The 24,336-nt window shown below is 43.1% G+C and overlaps 1 protein-coding gene across 7 annotated transcripts in view; it reads right to left on the bottom strand.

Annotated features, from left to right (window-relative positions):
- The window catches only part of tmem94 (transmembrane protein 94), a 38,575-nt gene extending 16,237 nt beyond the window's left edge, over positions 1-22,338 (bottom strand). The window contains exons 1-11 of one of the 7 annotated variants that reach the window (XM_076093064.1): positions 22,224-22,338; positions 20,582-20,997; positions 12,879-12,998; positions 12,446-12,573; positions 11,003-11,139; positions 10,070-10,275; positions 3,402-3,553; positions 2,841-2,943; positions 2,635-2,721; positions 2,369-2,485; positions 906-962 (exon numbers count right to left, since the gene is read on the bottom strand). In XM_076093064.1, the coding sequence (XP_075949179.1) occupies positions 906-962; positions 2,369-2,485; positions 2,635-2,721; positions 2,841-2,943; positions 3,402-3,553; positions 10,070-10,275; positions 11,003-11,139; positions 12,446-12,573; positions 12,879-12,998; positions 20,582-20,605 (1,131 nt within the window). In that variant the 5' untranslated portion in view covers positions 20,606-20,997; positions 22,224-22,338. Of the gene's footprint in view, positions 1-905; positions 963-2,368; positions 2,486-2,634; positions 2,722-2,840; positions 2,944-3,401; positions 3,554-10,069; positions 10,276-11,002; positions 12,574-12,878; positions 12,999-20,581; positions 20,998-22,223 lie in introns of those variants that run through there. The other 6 variants (XM_076093065.1, XM_076093066.1, XM_076093068.1 and 3 more) reach the window with 6 other exon arrangements.
- Between the last annotated feature and the right edge of the window lie 1,998 nt (positions 22,339-24,336).

The raw sequence follows: 24,336 nt of genomic DNA, 5'->3' as shown, positions 1-24,336 counted from the left end.
TTGAAGTTGTATTCATGAGGTGAGAAAATGATTCTAAAAGAGAAAGGATCGACCGTTGAGATGAGACATCGTGGTGGCCATTCGTCCGATAAATCAAAAACAAACGTAAATCAAAGGGCCACTAATGCACCTTTGGTTTGTGGTTTACGCAGGATAAAGAATGGATTGTCCATACAGGATTCTGTTCCTCATTACTTATTTATTAACTAGTCAAAACAAACAAAAGAATAAAGGAACACCATAGGCCCACCCTGGTGCATGCTGGTCCTGTACCCTACTTCTGTATATAACCACAGGTGCCCACAGTGTTACCCAATTCATAAACTAACCAAAAAACTAAGTATACTTAAATGATTATCAGAAGAAAAAGGTATCTTACTATATCCAAAAAATCTAACCTAAATAAGCAAACATCTAGAATAACTAAACGATACTATTTATGAATAAAATAACTAAATACTAAAATCAAACAAATAGCTCCTGCAAACATGTCAAAGATGACTGGAGGCATGGGCGTAAACCTGCATCCAGAGGAGCTCGGTCAAGTCGTGTTGACTAATAATCGACAGATGGAAGAGCGACCAAAAACCAAAGAGTCAAAGGAGAGAAAACATGTTGTGCGAGATGAATGAAAAAAAGGTAGTGAACACATCGAGAGTCAGAGAGGTGGTCTGATCAGAAGATGCCCATGAAGACGTCCATGGGGAAGATTTAAAGATGTAATGGAGATGGAGGGTGAGGGTGGTGGTGGTAGGGGTAGCGAGGGCTGTGTACAGGAGGGGGGGGTTCCAGAGAGGGAGTTGCAAAGGGCGAGGACAGCAAGCGAGTGAAGACAGGCGGGTTCAGGTAGAGTTGGGAGCCAAGCGAGTGGAGGGAGGGGAGAGCGAGACAGCGAGAGGTTATACCTGGGAGGAAACCACTTCGGTGTAGCTGCTGAGAGTATCCTCAGAGAACTTAGCAAGCTGGGGCGAGAGAAGAGTCTAGTTAAAACACAGAGGGAGGCCTTCGCTGTGTCTCCTCTCTGTGTGTGTGTGTGTGTGTGTGTGTGTGTGTGTGTGTGTGTGTGTGTGTGTGTGTGTGTGTGTGTGTGTGTGTGTGTGTGTGTGTGTGTGTGTGTGTGTATTAGACTGATGTGGGTTTCAAGATCACTATAACTATTTCTGAATGGACGGTGCCAGCAGCCAACATGGACAAACAGTCAGTAAATATTTGGACTGAGATATTTTCGTTCTTTCGTCTCAAACCCAAAGGATTTGAATGAAAGGGAAATGATCACAAAAACACAGTAAAAACTGGGCGGTAGTTGGCCACCGACACTGGTGATCGGACACATTTAACTAAACTAAGATATATTCCCCATATTTAAAGGGGGGCACTCCGAAACTTTACTCATCTTGAGGAGTGTTACTCAAAACGTGAAAACAGCTGTCCTCTAAGGATCTGGAAGAGCTTCGTCAAGTCGGAGATTTGGGGTTTTGGGTTGAAATGCTTTGAATAAGGGTCCAAGACATCAAGAGGATCGTAGTATGTTCCTTAGTGATGCTCTATAAGGCCTGTATTGCACACTGCATCAATATTTGCTGGTTTTGGGGGCAGTCTGGTCTTCAGTAAATTGAATGGATCCTGTATTAAACTGAAGTCAAGTGACTGACTTGGGCTGTCAGGTCTGCTCCTTAAGACTTCTTGGTAGATTTGTCTATCAGTATAGGATCATTGGGCATGCAGGAAGTGACATAAGAACACGTTTCCCCTTATTTTTGTTTGTATCCATGATTTGTTCTTATTCTGTGAGTACCCTTTGAATTGTGGGATTCAACGTTTTCTTCTTTATGTTCTTCTCTCAGTGTGTTGATTTGGAATGAGCAATGAGTCCGAGAGACTGATTAAGACCGACTGTCACATTTACAAATGAAATGTTTATTGTGTTATTCATTATCATGCTGTTTCATAGCATACCGTAAGAGTAGGGCTGCATAAGTTAAGTACAATTTGATTTGTATTTGGCTTCTTGCAGATGCACCGTGAATAAGGACCAGTCTAATGTTGATGCAAAGTTTTGGACATTAGCAGGAATGTAGCACAACATTGAAGTGAAAGCAGTGCTCTGTTCGTTCAAATGTGAAGGTGCAAAAAAAAATAGTTTGTCCCTTAAAATAATCAAATAATCATGATAAATAATCGTGTACTATTGGCACCGACCTTCTAAAATCAAACAAGGACATCAGTCTAACCCCACAGTGTGTGTGTGTGTGTGTGTGTGTGTGTGTAGATATTAGTTAGAACACACATCCTCCATGTTAGAAACTAAAGCGGCCTTTTCTGTCAGTGCACACATTTGTAACTTTGGTTGTTTGTGTGTGTCCCTCACCAGACCAGCTGGCGATGCGCGGCTGAACTCGGCGAGCACCCTGGCCTCTCCAAAGGCATTCAGCAGCACCCACATGACAGGGAAGAGCAAGGGCAGGATGGGCAGAACACCCATCAACTGAAAATACATTTCACACACTTACTCGTCTGTATAATTCAAATATCAGCTGGTTGACTGTGTCCATACACACATTACTAATGTAAACCAAGACAAGTACAGACTCCAGTCTTTGTAAGTCGCACTTTCATAGTTTTGAATGATTGTACCTGAAGTTGAAAGAAATTGTAGCAGGGAGGGGTGAGGCTGGGTGCATCACAAAAATAGCGAACAGTGTTCACTACCAGGAATGCCACCTAGAGGGAGAGATCATTAAGATACCAGGTGAGGACATTACACCTGGTTTTAAGTAGAGAAGAAGGGATTCCGAATACATTGCAGAGTCAATTAAGAAACTCTTATCTTCATTGCTCACCAGAACGACGGGACAGACTAACTTGGTGATAACCAACTGCACTGTGAACCTCTCATTATCTAGCACTGTGATCGGTCGAGCCAACGCCAACTCCAAACTGTTCCTGTTAGTAGAAAAGAAGACAAGGGAAGAAAACATTATTTTTATTAAAGTTAAATACACTATTTGGTTTTCTGTCATCCTCATAAGGAGCTGAGAACATCTAGGTGTTGCTGTCGAGTGCCTTAACTCTAGTAAAAGAACTAGAGACTCACTTTTAACCAGAAGAAAAAATGTTTTCTTTTTATGGAATCATGTAGCATCCTGTATTTGCATTTCATATATATATGAAATATATTGAGATATTATGGAGATTGTGTTATCGTTGTACACCCTGTGTGCAAACCACAAGCCAAACTAACTTTAATGATGTGCGGCAGTCGTTGTATTTAGGAGACATTGGCGATTGCAAAAGACGGCAATTAATAAGAGGAGCATGGAATTTTTTAATTTTTTAAATCACTTGCCTCTCATAAATAACTTAATGAATAAAAGCCATACAAACCATTTCCGGTTCCCTACCTGACTATGTCCAGTACTGGAGTGCGGACCACTCTGAAGAGACGGTGTTGCTGGGGGCTCTGCGGGCCTCTCTTCTCATCGGCCCGTGGGGAAGGAGGAGGGGAGAATGGGGGGAATAAATCTCCTGGCTCCAACACAATGTGCTCATCATCCTGAGGAGACATGAACAGATTACGCTGGTCACAAGATCTATTCTTAGTGTATTCTGTACCAACGGATCAACGGTCCACACCAGCACTGAGTTGTTTGGAGGGTTTTCGGTAGGGGTGGGGAAAAAAATCGATACAGCATAGTATCGCGATATTTTGCGTGGCGATATTGTATCGATACACGGACGCCAACTATCGATCTTTTATTATATAAACTATTAAAAAAAAAGAAATTACTAGAAAAATCAAATCAATTGCTTTTTCAGTCCACTAGATGGTGCAGAGTTGTTTTCTGGTGAGGTCAGCAAAGGTCCCGGGTCAGCGTGATTGGTAGGAAGTTGGTCAAAACAAAGATAGAGACATCTGGCCTCACAACGGGGTTGTGAGGCCAGATCTGGTCAACCTCTACAATAACACACTATCCTCCTGCCTTGATCAGCTTGCCCCTCTCAAAACCAGAACTGTCTCATTCACCCACACTGCTCCCTGGTTCACCCCTGAACTCCGCCTCATGAAATCCCGGAAACGCAGACTAGAGCGACTCTCCAAAAAAACCGGCCTCACAGTTCACACCCTGGCGTACAAGGAACACATACAGCAATACAAACTGGCTTTAAACTCTGCTCGCTCCACCTACTACTCTGGCATCATCCGCTCTGGTTCCACCAACCCCAAGGTCCTCTTCTCCACAATAAACAAACTCCTCAAACCTATGGACAATCTCTCCCACTCCTCCACAGCAGAGAAATGCAACTCCTTTCTGACGTTCTACAAAGCTAAAATCGACACCATCTACAACCAACTGGCCACTTCCAGCCCTGCTTTGTCCAACCCTGTATCTGCAAATCCTCCACTAACTGACCGGTCACTCTTCCAATTCTCTCTCATCTCCCCCTCGGATCTCAATAAATCACTCTCTGGCATGAAGACTCCGACCTGTGACCTCGACCCTATCCCTTCCACTTTAGTTATGGCCTGTCTCCCGGCCCTCCGCCCGCACCTCCTCTCTGTCATCAACTCCTCCCTGTCTACTGGCTCCGTCCCTCCCGCCCTCAAACTCGCCTCAGTCACACCCATCCTCAAAAAACCTGGCCTTGACCCCGACATTCACAACAATTACAGACCCATCTCCAATCTCCCTTTTCTGTCTAAAATACTGGAACGCATTGTTGCCCATCAACTGAAAACTCACCTGGACTCAAACCAACTATATGAACCATTTCAATCCGGATTCAGATCTCATCACAGCACAGAAACTGCCCTCATCAAAGTCACCAACGATCTCCTCCTCTCCTCTGATGAACACTCCCTCAACATCCTGATACTGCTCGACCTCAGCGCAGCCTTCGACACCATCAACCACTCCATCCTCCTTTCACGTCTCGAGTCCTCCCTCCACATCACTGGCACAGCCCTCTCCTGGTTTAAATCATACCTCTCCGACCGTGAACAGTTCATCAGCATCAACAAATTCAAGTCTGACACAGCCCCAGTCTCTCAAGGTGTCCCCCAAGGTTCAGTACTCGGTCCCCTCCTCTTCATCCTCTACCTGCTCCCCCTTGGTGACATCATACGCCACCATGGTCTCCAGTACCACTGCTATGCTGACGACACCCAGCTCTACATCTCCACCAAATCCATCACCCCCACCATCCACTCCACCATCACCAACTGCCTCACAGACATAAAAACCTGGATGCAAGCAAACTTCCTCAAACTCAACACCGACAAATCTGAAGTCCTCATCATCGGCCCCAAATCATTAAACAATTCCCACCACGACTTCTCCCTCTGCATCGATGGCATCACTGTTCCTGCCTCCACACATGTCCGTAACCTCGGGGTCATCTTCGATCAAACTCTCTCATATGAACGCCACGTCAATCACATCTCAAAAACATCGCCCGTCTCCATCCCTCCCTCTCCTCCGCAGCCGCTGAAACACTCATCCACGCCTTCATCACCTCTCGACTGGACTACTGCAACAGCATCCTGTACGGCTCACCCACCAAAATCATCAATAAACTACAATACATCCAGAACTCAGCTGCCCGTCTGCTCACCCACTCCCGCACCAGAGACCACATCACCCCAGTCCTTCAAAACCTCCACTGGCTCCCCATACAGCAAAGAATCCAGTTCAAGCTCCTCCTCATCACCTACAAAGCCCTCCACAACCTTGCCCCCTCATACCTTTCGGACCTCCTGTACCATCACATTCCCAACCGCAACCTCAGATCTGCTGACGCCAACCTCCTTACCCCCCCTACTCTGTCCAAGCATCGGACCTGGGGGGACAGGGCCTTCTCCGTTGCTGCCCCCTCCCTCTGGAACTCCCTGCCCCAACACCTCAGACATTCTTCGTCACTTGCCACTTTCAAAACTGCACTTAAAACTCACCTATTCAAATCTGCTTTTAACCTCTAAAGTCAGTCATGTATGTTTTCTTTCTTTCTTTTCATGTTTATTTTATTTTATTTATTTTTTCTTACTGTTATGTCGTATATTTTGTTCTTATTATAAATGCTTCTATTGTTTCTGTTTTTAACATGTAAAGTGTCTTTGAGTGCCTTTTAAAGCGCTATATAAATAAAATGTATTATTATTTATTATTATTAAATCTGCCAACAGTAGCCAGGCTCATGGGGAGAGTGCAGCGCATAACTGTCTCTCTGCCCTCGACGTCCACGCATCGCAAGTTATACTGAGTTATATAACTCTTATATCCTACTTATATAAGTTATAGTTCATATACTGAGTCCACACGTTTGCATTTAGTTAAGTTGGACTATGTAGTAATGCATTCATTTTGTCAGGTTCATGCAACATTTATGACATTGTTGGTCAGTCTGTCTGCTTGACAGTCCTATTTTGCTGCAATAAAAATGATTGAAGTGAGATGAACAGACTGAAAACTTTATCTTATTAGATAAAACATGTTGACACAGTTTTCCTCTGGGGACATAATTTGAAGTTGAAAAAAGTAATAAATCGCAATATAGGCCTATGTTATCGCAATACTCAGAATATCGCAGTACCGTGATAATATCGCAGTATCGTGACCTAAGTATCGTGATAATATTGTATCGCGGGATCTCTGGTGATTCCCACCCCTAGTTTTCGGACAACAGTGCTTTGGGCGGCTCTGAGAGTGCTTCTATCCGTACTAACGTCTGTTAAAGCCAAGTCATACTTCAGTACGAGACTTGCCACAAGACAAGCTTTCAGGTGCATTACTTACAGGTATTTGAGATGTTCTGTTCAATATTATGAATAATTATACTATATTATTTAATATTTCCATTGAAACATTACATGAAATGGCCCAAAGTGCTGCCGAACTGAATTATTTGAACGGTGCGTGGTAGTTACAGGATTTGTGGTTTCGGGTCGGGCTGTGGATCTTGTGAAACTGGATGTCACAGAACTAAACTTGTTTGAATCCTACTTAATGGACAGGGACTATTTTGTGTTTATAGGTAATTACACATCTAAGCAAACAAATGACATGTGGAGTTCCCCAAAGCTCCATTCTGGCTCATCTGTTTAACATCTACATCAGAGGTAGCCAACATGGTCCCTGCGGGCGACCAGGTGCCCGCAGGGACCACGTGAGTCGCCCGCAAGGCATGTTCTAAAAATAGCACAAGTCACCATGGAGCTCCGTCTAAATATTTTAGTTGCTGTTCATTTTTAATCAAAAACGCTTGCATTATTGTAGATTTTAAAATGACAATATTTCTTGTCATAAGAGAGTCGGGTACCCAGAGGCGCACGGCGGACAGCCAGGAAGAGGCTGCCGTACCGCACTAGGTTTTCAGGTTCCGAATGCCGGGCGCTTCCCGTTGGCACCGGACGCGCGCCGCGAGCGCACCCCGTCGTCAAGTCCGTCAGTTCTCGGAACAGTCGGGCAACAACTCTTGGGTGGCGGGGGTAAAGGCGAGGCAACGCAATCCGACCGAAAAGCGCCAGACTAGAGGTTTGAACGCGGGCGCCCGAAGATACTCGCGCGCCTCGGAGGGTTGGATCCCCTCCCCCCCTCCCCCCCCCTCGGCTATAGACGAGACTTTTTACTAGTTTATTCGTGGAGAAAAAGGTACCATTAGAAATGGTGTCGGTGACAACAGACGGGGCTCCCGCCATGACGGGCCGGCATGCAGGCTTCATTGCGCAATGTAAAGGTGACCCAGACTTCCCAAAATGTCTATATTACCACTGGATCATTCACCAGCAGGCACTATGTGCAAAAGTGACCGGCTTTGATCATGTGATGACTCCTGTCATGAATATCATAAATGTCATCCGCTCCAAAGCCAAACAACACAGGATATTCATAACTGATGATTTGTATAAACATGGGACAGAGTTGATTTGTTGATCATGATTTGTTCAAAACTGTTACAAAAGTGGTGGTTAGTACAAACGAGACATGATTTGAAGATATGACAGTTAATGATTTCATAAAAAAATGTTAGAAGTGATAATTTTTACAAAAATATAACAGGTGTGATTTTGAACTAAATGCTACAAATGTGCTTATTCATACAAAACTGTCAAGAAAGATATTTACTAAAATATCAGAGATGTGATACCTCTGACTTTCAAATGTTGAAACAGAAGAACAGAAATAAATGTTTAAATATATCTGTGTTTCCCACCATCATGTTGTGGAAATCATTGTTAATAATGATGAGGAATAATTAACATTGACATGTGATCAGACAGTCTCTTCACACATATTATTATTATTATTATTAAAAGGTGATCTGTGCAACTTTGTTATTCAGGAAGTTTGTATCAAACAAGTAGCCCTTCGTACTTCTCGGTACCCTTGAAGTAGCTCTCAGTTTCAAAAAGGTTGGTGACCCCTGATCTACATGCTTCCACTGGCTCAGATTCTGGAAAACAAATAAATATGCTGTCATAATTATCCAAATGACGCATATATTTACATAACCATATAACCAGGAGACTACAGCCCAGTACAGGCACCTGAGTAAGTGCATTGTACAAATCAACAATTGGATGTAAGAAACAAAACTGAGGTGGTTGTTTTAGGAGCCAAGGAGGAACAATTAAAAAGTCACTCTAAGAGAGAAGTAGAGTCATTTTCTCAGAGACTTCTATTCAACCAGAGGAGTCGGCCCCTGATGGTCAGTAGAGAGAATGCATTGGCTTCACTTTTCAGAACAGGAGGTTGCTGCCTGACTTAAAAAAGTAAGGTTCTTCATCAGATGAATTCAGTGCATTTTCATTTTGCCTTTCTGCCATCTGTTGTTTAACAAAACTGAAGCCAAACAATCTCGATCCCCCTGTCGGCTGGCTGTTAGTTTAAGAAGCTTTTCATTTGATATACAGGGGAGTTAGCCTATCAATGAGCAGAGCAAATATTGATAATGATCATTTAATTGTGGGAAGCCAAAATCGTCATCAATTAATTGTGCCACCCAGTTACGTGCCTAAAAATAGCATAAAATCAAAAAAATCGCATAAAATCAAAAATACCATATATGCGCCTGCAACCTCAGCTCAACTTAAGCAACACCAGTCTCTAGCAATTTGAGAGAAATCCCTCTGAAATGCTATGGTACAGAAAAGAAACGTTCAAATGTTCCCCTCTCCTCCATATCAGTATGTGTTCAGCTTCATCCCACACAATGAGGCCCGTCTGTTTCATTATTAACCAACGTCAATGCGGCTATACAGCAAACACCACATCCTGCTGCAGGGCTTCATATGAACCCAGCATGGTTTCAGTGCCAAAGACAGTGGTTGAACACCATGTTCACCATTGAAAATTGCACTTGTATAGAGATCTGTGATGATGATATAGACTGTGTTGTTTGAACAAATAAACATTAACCGATTCTGGGTCAGTGGAAACTTTCTATTATCTCATGTGTAACTATGTACCACTTCGGGCAGGATGAATGCATTTACGTGCTAGCAGGACACAGAATAGTGAGTTTTTTTCTGCCCTCCAGTCTGTTAGGAGCTGTGACGTCGGCTGTAGGACCTCAGCACAGCGTCGTGAGTGGTGTGTGTTAGTGTGCTAGTATTGGACCAATAACAAAACATGGATTTCTGTACCAGTTCTGGTATTTGGTAACTTAAAATTCAAAAAGAACATCTAGAGTAAATAACTGATACCTTTGAATTTCTTATTTCCCAAGAGATATATTTATATTTCATGAATCAAAGTTCAGCTCGGTCTAACAAAGGGTCATGCCGGTATACACTTCTGGATTGAGAAAAACTTCAAGTGAAATATAAATTAAGGAGGAGGTTGAATAAAAGGTGTATTAAAAAAAAAAAAAGGTATAAAAATATCAGTATTCAAGCTAATTTCAATATGACCAGAGGTGTATTGACAATGTGCAAGAGGAGCTTGTGAGTAGCTGCAGTGGAATCATTTATATTAATCCAACACAAAACATTCTGCACATTTTACCACTGCATCTCAATACACGTGTGTGTGTGTGTGTGTGTGTGTGTGTGTGTGTCTACGCACAGGCTGACCTTAATGCCTCTGAGGGAGACAAATGCTTCCTGGCCGGGTCTCAGAGCGATGACGTCTCCTTCCACCAGCAGACTGATGGGAAGGTTAACCAACTGGGAGTCCCGGTAGGTCCAGTGAAGGGACCACGATGTGGACGACGGTGTGTACAGATCCGGGTACAGAGATGGAGACCAGCGCGCTTCACCCACGCACCCCGACAGGTAGTCTGGAGTGACAGGCATAGACAGTGAGTAAGCCGTTAGAGGGAGGAATTCATTCACTCATTTATAAACCCATGGACTTTTAAAGGCTGTATGCGCTCCAACAAGATTTATGTTCAAAACTGTCTGCACATTCAAAACATATCCCACATATCTGTGTTCTCTAAGGAAAAAAAAGAAGAAATATTACAAGAATAAAGTCGTAATTTAATGAGAATGAATTCATAGCATAATATAAATAAAAATTATTTTATTGCATCACCGAGAGGACACGTCTACTTTAAGTGAAAAACAAAACAAACATTCTCAGTAAGATAATCATAAAAGGTCCCCAAAGAATTTAAAAAAGCAACATTGTTATTAATTCTTAAATATTAAGGCTCCATTTTTCCCTTCTCTACATGAGAGTGAGCTAGACAGCAGTCCCTCGTGAGGATATTCACAATCATCCTGATGGAAAATCACCAGATCAACTTATTGAGTCATACTTATTGACTTATGTTTTCTATTGCGATCCACGATAAAATCCTACATCGTCCCATCCCTAATCATGATTACATCCACTAATGATTATTTTGGACGGCGGTGTGGTCCTAAATAAATGAATAATACAAGAGTAGTTGTAAACGTATACAGTACAGTTAAATGAAGAAGAGAAGCGCAACAGATAAACGGGGATCATCTGTGCAGGAAACACAAACGCCATGATTCAAGTCAACAAGCCCGACTCACCGCTGAGCTGTGCGATGATGCCGTTGAGGCGGCGGACCATCTCGCTCCTCTTCAGCCGCTCCTGACGTCCAACCAGCAGCAGGTTCAGCACGAAGAGAAGAAGGAGGGCTGCAGCGTTCACCAGCTCGATACCAGAGCTGTGGAGGAGCAAATTAAACGTGACCAATTACAAAGAAATTCAAGAATTCACTCTTCAGCAGACTTAGAGACACATTTCTAAATTATCTTAAAAATGTATCGCATATAAAATTGAAATAATGTGAACAGATATTTCCTTTCACTCAGCAAATATATCCACAGTAAAACCAAATATTGGCGTTTTAATTGGTCAGTCAGTTTTGATGAGTTAGTAAACGTATTCAATGAAACTGTATTAGACAGAAAGGAGAACAGTCCAGGCTAGTTCGCTTGACACACAGCAAGAATGACAGCTGGGGTTTCTGTCGCTGCCGATTCATCACAACTTCTCACTTCTCTTTTCGTGAGAATGATACAGTGGGCAAGTAGATGAGCAGCACTGAGACGGACACAGAGAACTCCTTGGCTTGTTCTTTCTGTTTGGCATCAGAATTTAATAAATGGCACTGAATGAATTCCAAGACTTTCAGATTTGGTCTAAGCCTAGATGTTCCTGAAAAGAACTGCTCCAACGATGGTGGTGCAACTGCCTCAGACACGCTGTTGGTGGTGGGGAAATTACGGACAGGGCAATGCCTTCTTCACCTAAGCATTGGAAAACAGATCTTATTAACGCTGAGCGCACAATATCATGGGCCGTGGTCGCACTTGTCTTTTTCACTGCGACTGTTGTGATCGAACGCGCCAGATCCAAACTCGGCTGTGTCTGCGTATGCTTGTCCTCACTTCAATGTGATCTGCCTGAAAGTGCCGGATAGTGATCGGGTACATTTTGTGGTCAAAGAGCAGCTGTGAAAAGGTGGACACATTTTATTTCATATAAATCCTTCACAATAAAAGTTATTTTTGCCGCTTACTCTTCCTCCCTGCAGTATTAGTAAACTTGTTAATATTGAAGAAAAGCCGTAAACAAAGCTCTATTTTGGTGTCAAACATTTTCCTATAAATTCTTCACAATAAAAGTTCCCCGTTACATTGTTATTTAAAAGCTTTTATTTTGAAGCAGCAAAATCAGGAGACGTCGGGTTTTCATCAGGATTCAAACAGCAGTCTGGTTCTCCTCCTCTCCTCCCTTTGCTCTGCTCTGGAGAGAAACTCCCGAGTGGGAGGAAGATGATGAGACCTACGTTTGATAGCCCATCTCGGCATGCGGTCTGGCTCATCGCACCTCAGATCGAACAGACTTGACAGTTAATGCGTCCTGGCCCGATTCGGATCACAAAAATGGCATTGAAAAGACAAAAGTGTAACCGCAGCGACAGATGTTTCAGAACAGGACGGTTCAGCTGAAAGAGGACCACCTACCTGCCCCTTGGCTGGCTGCCGTGGCAACAGAGGAGTCCCAGCACCACCAGCAGAGTGAGGGCAGCTCCCGGCCAATGGAGACAGGAGTGACGGTTGCCATGGTAAAGGAAGCTATTCACGCAGTGTTCCTATGAAAACATGAGCAAAACAATACGCAGTGGGTTATGTAAGGCACTCAACAAGTGACGGCTATATTTAAAGGATGATTGAGGAACAGTGTTGCCATAGTGGATTAAATCGAGGCCGTGTGGAAAACTTTATGTTTTCACACTCATGAGGTCAAAACATCCTCACGTGATGTCATGATGATGAAACTAACTTTGCTGATTTGGGTTTAGATTTATTCATCAGATTATTTTAAGATCTGGGTAAAGGTTTAAGTTCAGGGAGTGACTGTACTTAACGATGTGAATGTAGAAGCGTGTATGTGCACCTGTGCAGAGGCTCGCCTGCGCTCAGGCCTTTGGTGCTGCTCCAGCAGGCCGCTGAGCTGGTCCCGCAGCTTCGCCAGAGCCTGGCCAGTGGACAGGCCCAGAGTCACAGCGTCCTCCTCCTGCAGCGACACAGAGGACAGCCCTTTCAGTATCAAAACTCATCCCTCCAGAAAACAAGAGGCATGAAAAATTTGGCAAAATACAATAAACCGGATTTGAAGACTTGGGCCCAATGCCAAAGTCCCCCTTAAGGTCTTGAACCCTGAACCCTCAGGGACTTATCTGACATCCCCTGTTAAATGGTTGAGTGTGAGAGACTGTAAGGGCTTGAAATGGTGTGAATACGAATGAGACATATCAGTTATGTTGACGTCATATCATGTTATGTACAATCGTGGGTATTTTAGATTTTTTACTGCCGGATTTGAACGTCTTCCAAGCTCTTTGCTCACGAGATGAGTTATTTGTCAAATAATCTATTTACTCGTTTTTGTCAAAACAGCTTCAATAACAAAATGAAAAGAAATGGTTGATGAATAAACCAGCTGTGTATTATAAGCTCTGCTTGCAGTTTGTATGTTCCAGCTTTCATCCCTAATGTTTATGTGTAAATGTAATATTCCAGGCTCAACACCCATGTGCCGTCCTCTTTATTTTACTTCTCCATGCTTCCACTGGTAACCCCGTGATTAACGTCACATTGCTATGAATTGTGGGTAATTCCCTCAGGCAAGGCCTGTAGAAATGCAGACTTATGGAGAGTGTTCATAAAAGGCTCAAAATGTCTGTGAGAGAGCCCTCAGACACTCGACCATGAGACAGAGGGACAGCCCTAAACCTGGACTTTGGGGGAGCGAGCGTCAAAGTTTGTGAGTGTGGAGATTTGGATTGAGCCTTGATATCAGATTATGTCTTTGAATAATTAAATAATGATAATTTCCCCAAAATGTTCACAGCATTACTCTATGACCTGGGACACTGGCACAAGCCATTCTTGCATAACGGGCTGCCCTATTATACAAGAATCAAAAATATGATTATGTTGGTCAATGTTGAGATAATTTAACATGATCACTCACTTTCGTACAGTTTAAATTTAATCATAAACCCATTGGTTGTATAGATATGAATGGCGATGACACAGATAAAAAAGACAAACCCACAAGGCGTGGTAAACAGGTCTGAAGCCTTTTTCCAAGTTTTCTCTGAGTGGAGGCCCACAGTCTCAGATTTGAAAAGCTCTTAACTAGTGGACTAGTGGTGGAGGGACCACCAACCCAGGAGCAGACGAGGCAGAGCTCCACTCTGCTGGAGCAGCCTCGGGCCACATCTGGACTACGGTGTCTTGCGGTGGTCCGACTTGCTGCTGCAGTCCGCTCACCCGGGACTGGATCCCAATATGTGCGACTGACTGTTGCGCACCGCTCACCTCGTTGGACTGACAGACTCCCAGTGCCACATAACGTTCATCAAAAGGTTCATCAAAGCCTGTGTTTTAATGCTTAATTTTCCGTTGAACATAAGAAAGTACATATAATAAGTAGCCACCTAAAGTAAAATCAAATGACGCCCATAGCTGGTTTTCCCCCCTGTCCCCTCCAATTTTTTCCATCACCAGCATCCACTGGTATTTCATTTTAGCGCTGCCTGCGGCGCATTGTTTTGCACAGCCCCTCCTTACCCTGCTCTGTTTATTTCTACGATTTCAACATAGACTTGTTGTTCAGGGGGAGGAGAAAAGGGGATGCGACACCTGGACGCGTCAGTAGTGAATTTCAGTGGCGGGCTGTGCATTTTATACCTGGGCCTTCACTGCTGTCCTGCAGCTGAAATACCACCTTATAACCACATGATGGCGCCACAGCTATTCATTTTTAAGGCTGCAACTATGTACATCTCCATATTAAACCGTTCGGTACAAGTCGTTTGAATAATGCTAGAGCATTTTGAAAATGCAAAAGCCTAAATACAGGAAAATATAATGATCTCAGCTGGTCTGGCTGTGGGATCCACCATCATTCCTTAATGACAAGCCGCGACCCAAAGAGATTATCATAGGATTTTACTTTCACAACTTGAACGTACTGCTCTGCAATGTCTTTCCTCGTCTCAGCCCCCTGTGTCATGGTGTGTGGTACATCTCACTGGAGTCAGAATGCCCATATTTGATTGGCTGAGCTGCATCACGTGATGTGATTCACTACCCGACAGCCTCTGCTGTTAAGTTTCGTTTCACGATAGTCACGTGCTCGCCCACTGACCAATCACAGCACACTCTGCACCTCGCGGCAGAGCTACACATGGACACTGAGCGGCATGTAATGCTGACGTCATTATAGGCCGGCTAGCAGGTGCTGACACGTCAAAGAATACGCCCAACATGTCAAACTAAAGATCTGATTGGTTGAAGAATATGACAATCAACAATATCGTCCCCATTCACTTAAACTGCACTGGATGCACTCCTGAGTGTGCAGGCCTGGGTCTCTGTTCTTACCTAGAGACACAGAGGTGAAATCTGATTGGATGAAAGCTCTACTTAAAACAAGCTGCACTGGAAGCAGAGCAACTGAGGAAGACAGTAGCTGTGCAATGAGAAAATAAGATAATGGGAAAAATATTTTTATAAATTATAATACATGTAGTGTATTTAAGAAAAATTATTAAATTATAAAATAGATATAGCTTTGTGATTCTGTTTAGGCCAGCAGAGAAGGCCTTGCAGGCCCTAACGGCCCACCACTGGTGAGTTTACTGCGTCTATTCTGACATTTCAGAGACGCTGGACGCTTACCTAGCAACATCCCATCAAAGAAACACAGCAATGCACTAGGGCTGGGTGGTATGACCAAAAATGCATATCACGGTATTTTGTAAGATTCTGGCGGTTTCACGGTATATCACGGTATCTTTTTTTTCCGTGTTAAAGCATTAATTAATTAACGCTGAAAAGAAACTTAAAGAAACTTTAAAGAAATTTAAAGAAGAAGAAGCCCCTCCATGTACAGCTTCTTATCACCGTCTACCAACGTACATTTATAACAAATACCACACATATTACGGTAATCAGCGTTGCATATGTGTCTGACCTAAATACCTTTTGTTGTTCAGTCTTTGTTCATCCTGCATCGCTCTTTTCTGTTCTTTAATGTAATGTTACTGGAGTCCCAGCTGTTAGCAGACTGTTGTTAGCGAGCTTTACCCAGCATGCAGTTCGGCGGGGAAATTTTATAAATGTACAATTATTAGTGCTACAAATTGTTTATCTGTCACAAACTGTTGTGTCGTGGTGTTTTGCCCTGTTAAAGAGCGTTAGTTGTGGGTTGTTAATTGTTGTTATAAAGTTATGACCATGACTAGGGTTCCCTCTCAATACAGATAAGGCAACTAGCTCCGACCGTAGCGCTCCCAGCGGCGAACAATATATTTTGCTGCCTGTTGAAGAGCGACAGAAGTTGTTCCGGCTGTGCACCGGTATGACGGTATATGAAAAACTCGTATCATACGGGAAATTAAAACCGGTATACCGGATAAGCAGCTAATCCTCACATTGAAAAGTTGAACCCACAGATTGTTTTGCATATTTTCCTTCCTTCCCTAAATGGCTCTAAATATTAAATCAGTTATCAAAAATCACATTCTATTACTTTTCCAACGATTGACAAATTGATTAATCAAGCGACACTGATGTCATTGCCTTCACAATCCTCTATACTGCGTAAAAAAAGAAGAGGATGTGTTAATAATAGAGAAAGGGAAACAGAGCCACATCTAATGTTGGTGGGAAAGCGACCTCTTCCCACTCTGCATGTCACTGTGAGGATGTGCGTGTTTCTGCAAAGGCCTGCGCATACGCCAACAGTAAGACATACTCAAATATGAAAACTCACACACGCACACAGGGTTCAGCTTTCAAGCTCTGCATCCCACACAGGCGAGCTATAAATATCTTTTCCCCAGAGGAACAAAGCCTCGACAGAAATCCTCCAGACAGACGCAAATACGCAGAGACTCGAAGAGCCCCAACGGCCTGAGAAGAACTGGGCATGCCCCTAACCTGGGAAGGATCTAGATTAACTTTGGATGCTCACCAACAAATCAGGAGCATTCTACCGACATGCAAACACTAATACTGACGCTACCAGACTTGCCATGAGTACAGTGCATCTGACTGACACTGTCGCTCACCCAAACAGGGAAATCAACAAGTCTTTCTGCGTTTCTTTAGCCTTCGCCGACGAGAATGTGTTCAAGCTACACGGAAACGAGCAAGACAACTTACACTGCTCTTCTTCCTGAGGAAGATCCCTTCTCCCATTCTCAACACCATGACGGCCCTGCTCTGCTCCGCTCCACTGAAATCTGCATCACTGCTGCTGGGCTACGAGGGGAAATCTCCAGCGTCTGCCGTGCTTACGTGACGAGAATCGTTGCCGTTTCAGAGACTAGTTCTCGAGGCGTGAACGAGGTCCTGACCGGAGGCCACACGTGTCTGCGGTCGGGAGAGAGCTGGAGATGCTGCAAGACCTCACCCTGATTTCCCTCGTCACCGGGGCCGCAGACAACGAGAGCCCAGCATCGGTGCACGCTGCCAGCTGGGCTCTGATTCAAAAGTCTGGGTGCCTCTCTGGCATCGACCGAGCCTCGCTCGGTTTAACTCAGTTCAGCAGCCGGCTGGGATACTAAGCAGCAAAACCCCGACTACAGAGAGGGGGGGGGGGCCCAGACATAGTGTGCGTGTGTGTGTGTGTGTGTGTGTGGCTCTTTTGATGCTCGGAACAATGACAACCTGGCCTTTATAACCCCGGTTACTCTACTTTCCACTCTTGCCAGCTTAGCATATTTTGTGATGATGTAGACTAGAGGATGCACAGAGAGGCGCTTCAGAGAGGACATATTTTAGAACGCCAACCCGGAAGTCAGCATTGCGCTGGTTCCCTCGACACAAAACCAATGGGATTTTCTTTTTTTTTTTTCATCGGATTCTGGATTATAGTTTGTCACAATGGTGGACGAGTGTTCGGCACGATGTCGTTTTGTAGTCTCATTTAGTTTTGTTGTCTCATTTAGCCACTTGTTGAGACGAGGGAACCGGAAGTGCAAAAATGCTGACTCATTCGCTGGGTTTCAGGACTCATTCCTGCAGTGTTGGAATTCAACCAGCATGGAGAAGTCTTTTTTAGTGTTCAGAACACAAATGCACACGGCATCTGCTGAGGAAGCCGTGCAACATGATCCAAAGCGGCGTAAAACAGCGACGAATGAATGAACCCCGCAATTTTGTTTTTCTGAATTCAAAATATATAGAAAATCATAAAACTGATGTCCACAGACAAAATTCCTCACATACTGTTGGACTGCGTTGCATAATGTTATCGAGCCTGCCCTCACTGACACAAAATAAAAGAAACACCTGTGAGAATAATGTGACATCGTTCAACAGCAGCACAAACAGCAGCTGTCCAAAATGATCAACGATGGATGAACACCTCTCTAGAACCGTTTAGACAAAAACTAAAATGATATTCATGTCAGGAGGATTCATTGCAGGACTGTTGGATTATAGACTTTGGGTAGTTTTAGCTAGGTGGACCTAATAAACTGGATACTCAGTGTATATGCGCACACTAACTATTTAAAAAAATTCCCAGGGGGCATAAATTGTGTGTTCTGAGTGATATTGGTGCTGTCATTTGATTGGGGCAAAATCTGTGTTCCAACAGACTAAAAAAAACAAAGACATTCAATTTACTATAATGCAGAAGAAGTTAATTGTAGCATTTGAGAAGCTGGAACCGTCAAATATGAGTTGACAATTAAGATTAGCAAAATAGTTGCCAATCAATTAATAATTGGATTTAACAAACTATTAGTGTCGATCACAACTCATGAATTTGGGGTTTTCAGAAACATTGTAAATCAAGTCTTCTCTCTGACACAGTAAACAAGAGCCATTAGAAGGCACTGCCGCTCCAAAGCTGTTGAGTTTATGACACTTCTATTACTAACGCATTCACAATGTATTACATAAATACATATATGAAATTATTAGTGCTGGGCAACAATTAAAATATTTAATCGCATGATTTTTTTGCGATTAATCACGATTAATCACATTGTTATGGCAAAGTTCAATAATGAATTCAAAAGTAATGTATTGCGCACTTTTATTTTAAAAGTACTGCTATATGAACAAAAGGGCAATAACATTTGGTTTGCAAACACTTTAAACACATCAGGTTCTTGTTAACAGCAGTATTCCCTTTACACAGTAGCGATCATATTTCTTATATTATATCATTCTTATATCATATGTATATTTTCCCTTTAACTCACGAGATGCAGGTAGCATGTTTTATACTTAATGTGAATATAATTCATACTTTGTTGGCATCTTATTCTGAAAACCGGATGTTCATCTGAAGAAACGTTGTCTCACGTTAATATTTCCACTAACTTTCAAAGTCCTTCGCTCGCTCCCGATCTGTGCCGTTTGAATGTGTTTACCGTGAATTTCAGCATATAGGTGCACTAAAATGTAAGTGTCTGCTGAGTTGACCGCAGCGATGTCCCGTAGTCTCCAGTGAGAGCAACAGCTGGTGGACATTGTAACGCCATGTATTCTAACCGGCTGCAGTTTGTATCCACTTCTCTGTAGCATCTGTTAGCTTGTCTAGCGTTTGTTTATCTCTAGTTACTTCTCCCACACGCTGCATCAACGTAGTCTGCTGAAGACTTCCTCCACGGACTTTCAAAATAAAAAAATACGTTAACGCGCTATAAAACAATTGTCGGTGTCAATTAATGAATGCATTAACGCGATAATAACGCGTTAACTTGCCCAGCACTAGAAATTATACAACTGAAATGTTCACCGTATCAGTCAACACCACGTCACCAAGTCATTTAACAAAGAAAGGTCAACCTCTAAGACAGCTGGGACAATGGTGTGTCCTTCAGAGGGAGGGCGGCTACATGCTTCTGACTGTACTGTTCAGAGCTAATGATTATGTAAACACAACACATAGAAAGCTTTTCTTTGAGCCTCTTGAGCAACAGGTCAGCGGCAGCAGCGTTTCCGCTCCCATGCAGTTGTGAAATGCCTTTCCAACGCATCTATGTGTAACTACAGAGGTTTGATCATTCGACCCTTCAGGTGGGTTTAACTGAAATGATTATGAAGGACAATGGGAGTGTGGCTGTATTTCACAATGTGGAGCAAAAACACCCTCAAAAACAGAAGTTGCACTTACATCCACCTTTTTACCACCAACATCTAGTCAGCACTCCTTGAGTCTACGTGGACGTTTGTGGCAAATTTGAGAAAGAAATTCCCCCCAAGATGATCCTGAGATATCGAGTTCACAAGACAATCATTAGAGAGCTACGTCCCATAGCTCTCTAATGATTGTCAATGCTTGAATGAGACAGCCCTGAATCATAAGTCTATAGGACCCTTTAAGCAATATTTCTATGTACATATCGGCTCTTTCAGAAATAAAGCTAATTTATCTCCCTGAGGAGTACCACAAAAAACTTTGGAAAAAGCGTGAAAATCTGGTAGAAGACACCGCACCATAGCTAAGCACTCCCTTCAGGGCAGGCTCCATCCCAGGGGCCCCATCTCTTCAGTAAACAGCTCTCCACCCCAGGGGACAGTTAGACAGCATAGTCAGGTGCTGAACAAAGCCCCAGAACTCACCCGCTTCTTATCCTGCTGCTCCATGGCAACCGCAACCTCTCAACATGCTCCGCTCCTCGACCAGCCAACGGCACCTGGCAGAGCCCGGTGGGAGCCGCTCCGCGATGGCCAAATCCGGACGCCGCCGCACACTGGGGGCCCCCGACCGGATCCCCCTGAGCCCACCTGTGGCGGCTGCAGGTGAAGTGACTCGGATTGGGAACGGAGGAAGATGAAGAAAGCAGGCGGGTGCGGCCTCGGTCCTCCACCTGGCAACACCTCCTGCCCTGCCTCCTCTGCCAGTGTGACAGGGGGGGCACGCCCACACCTGCAGGGACCAGCAGGGAACTGTGGGATTCGTGGGTGGTATTTAATAGAGGATTAATTGTTGCTCAGGTGCAGCACAGGGATCCTCTTCATAACATTCATGTAGAGGTCTGTGGATAAATGACAAATAACGAGAATCAATTTTAAAAAGCAGGTCAAACTGGAATTACACCTACATTACACAAGATTGCAAATGGTCGACATTGGTTGTTAAACACCATCGTTGCTTAGTTGGCTCCAACGCTGTCATATTGTGTGCTGTTGGTCCAGATGTTAGCATAATAGATCTATTGAAAAGCAGACCAAGGCCCCTGGATTCACTGACACCAGGGTCGCCACTCACTCTGACCACATAGGCAGCTTCCACTGGAAAACAAAAACTCTGCGGATCTCCAGAGTCAGCAGTCTTCATTAGCAAAGAGTAGACAGCGCTCAGCCAAAGCATAAGAGGAAAATAGGCAGACAGAGTGAAAGGTGAGAGGGTGTATTGACTATTACTACTGCTCGAGTAAGATTAAACCTCCAAACCAGACCCACCGAGGGGTCAGACGGAGGGTAGGTAATGCAAGCGAAGTCAAGTGTCCCAGTAAGTCATGACAGGCGTGCACGATACCAGGACCCTGAAACCGAAGCGTTGTTTCCAGTTCTGACAACAAATGTTAGCGCTACTACTGAACGTGTTCATCTATAGCGCGTGGGGGAGCTACAGTCCCAAATATACTACTAGCTAGCTAAAGTAAATATAGCGAGCTAATCCTCAGTCAGTCGAGCTCAACGAGTTTGAATTGTTTCCTCCCTATAGGTCGGTTGGACGTAAAATAAATGGTTTATTCTTCGTTTGACGTCAACTTAAAATGATTAGCTGACGTCAGACAGGTGATACAACATTTAAATTCATAACGTCCACGCATTAGATTAAAAATTACAAAATGTCTATTGCTCACACTACCAGCTACTAATAACGTTTTTAGTTATTTTTGGTGAACGACTGTGGGTTATTGCAAGAGAAGCAAAACGTTAGCAGTTACATCAGAGGTCCAAAATGACAGCTCGTGCTGCCCGGTGTAGCGTCTTTAACGTTACCTATATCCTAAACGTTATGTTGACAACATGTTGTGAGCCATGTTTGTTTCGAAAGGAACGTAGCATTGCTAACAAGCAATTAGAGAAAACGAGTTTATGTTAGCCCGCTCCATACATCCGACGTCCTCTTCCCCTGATGTCAAAGGCATATGCTAACAAAACAAGAGGCTTCGACCTCACCGGAGAGTCACTGTTGCAATATTCGCTACAACAACAAATCTCGTCAGTGTAGAGTATTAGTCTGCGCACTCACCTCGTACTTTTCAGGTCTTTATTGATGTCTTTTTTTGTATTATGATTTTCTCTCGAATACGAATGCACTTGTGAGCTTCTACTGTACAGCAGCAGCCATGTTGGGGAGCGTTCCGCCGTGAGGTAGGAATAGTGTGTTGTAATTGGACGGTGCTAGGGTTCTCTGTCTTCCTGATTGGCTGAGACCAGAATGGGCGGAGCTACAGGGCCTGAGATTGTTTATGGTTCTATTTTGAAATTGGAAACCTCAAAACTTTACTGATGAGTAGCTTGCGATTTTGTGACCCTCAAAGTAATTCACAATATTGAGGTAATATATTGACAATAACTAAAAAATGATGTATAAAATATATTCATATAATAGCTGTAACTACAACTATTACAGATGTTTATGGGTTCCATGTTACACACCAGGAAGTAAGCGCTACGTTTTCCAGCATGTTACTCTTCTGCTTTTTCATATTAAGGTCGCAACATTTCGTGGAGTTATTAACCTTTTACAGCATAAAAAATAGTGCATCGTTTAACATAAAAGAACATCCAGAAATTGCGTAATGACATGATGGTCATCATATGATGAAATCTTAGACAACTGAATGCGAATGAACTATTTCCTGTTCAACTTGTATGTTCAACCTAATGTCCAACTGAGTGGATGTAAGAAAATAATTTGGAAAAATACGTTTTTTTAAACATACACTTGAACTTTTAGTTAAGTAAATTATTTTTTTTGACTGAGGTCTGAATACTTCCTCCACCACGGCTTACGTGTGATAACACTGGCCAAATGTATAGGCAGAAAAGTCAAAGAGCTCTAATGTAGACTGCTATGGAGTTGAGTTTTTAACCAGGTTTATTACCTACTCTTTAACAGCAAGTTAAAATGTGTGAGAGTACTTCCTCAGCATACGGCAGAGATCCCTTTAAAGGTGCAAATAATTGCTGACACTGCAATGCCCTTGACACTCACAATATGAAAATATTTACTACCTACACATATTTGACTCTTATTAAAAAAAATGTGCTGAATAAAACACTGAGGAATTTGTTCTGGAAATGTGTATGCCTATCATTCAACATGTATGCATTTTGTTTGAAATATGACATTTCCAATCATTTGGACTTTTGGTTCCGGGTCTGGTTTTTCGTGGTTTGGACTCGGGGTCTTAAATCCAATGAAGGGAAACATTAGCGATACAACATACAATTAAAATTTTGACAATAGTGTGCTTCCAATTGCTGTCTTCACAACTGTTTATATTTGTCCCCTTTGGTGGTTCAACATGACAAATGTCAGCTCCATAAATACAGGGAGTCGTCATTGTTACAGGTCCCAGCATGAATGGGCCTGATCACAGATTTTGTGCCTGAGAAAAACAGGAAATAAATGAAACAGGCAAACGCTGTGGCTTCTCGCTTCAGTGTCCTCTCAAGCTATATTTATTTTTACACTTCTTTAAGTGAAAACAGTCTTCTGTATATGTTTCTCCATTTCAAAACACAGGAAAAATACATTAAGTTGTAATAAACAAAATAACAAAGGTTACACTACTATTATTACATGTTTGATCAACATATCTGTTGTCTCTTGGGCTAAAACCCCTCCTAACTGCACTTTGGCAATATGCCCACAGCCACTGTGGCGTACGTGAGACAGACACTCTTCCAAATGGCGGCGGTGCGTCACCAGTACAGCGAACAGCTAACAAATGCTAACAAACATTCACAACACTTATATACATATTACAGTCACATTAATTAACATATTTAGTATGGATCGACCTAACAGAACATAAAGAGTCGATTCATTTCATCATAAAGAAAAAGTTCATTGTGTAGGAGCCAGATAAAAACAAGGGATGTAACACAGGGCTACTATTAGCTTAGCTAGCACTCAACAGTCAGTCTTAACAGTCAGTAGCGATCAAACTACATAAAAACACAAAATACTCTATACAAATGTTACGTACACATTGGTCCTGAATTCATGTGTCTTTTGTGCACTTTTCATGTTACTAACCTGAGAAAAACAGGAAATAAATGAAACAGGCAAACGCTGTGGCTTCTCGCTTCAGTGTCCTCTCAAGCTATGAGAAGACGCTGAACGCGCACCT

Source organism: Anarhichas minor, unplaced genomic scaffold (assembly GCF_050575085.1).
Source record: "Anarhichas minor isolate MPS153535 unplaced genomic scaffold, ASM5057508v1 ptg000017l, whole genome shotgun sequence".
Taxonomy (NCBI): domain Eukaryota; kingdom Metazoa; phylum Chordata; class Actinopteri; order Perciformes; family Anarhichadidae; genus Anarhichas; species Anarhichas minor.
The sequence above is the reverse complement of the archived record's forward strand: the minus strand, read 5'-3'. Positions and strand labels throughout refer to the sequence as shown.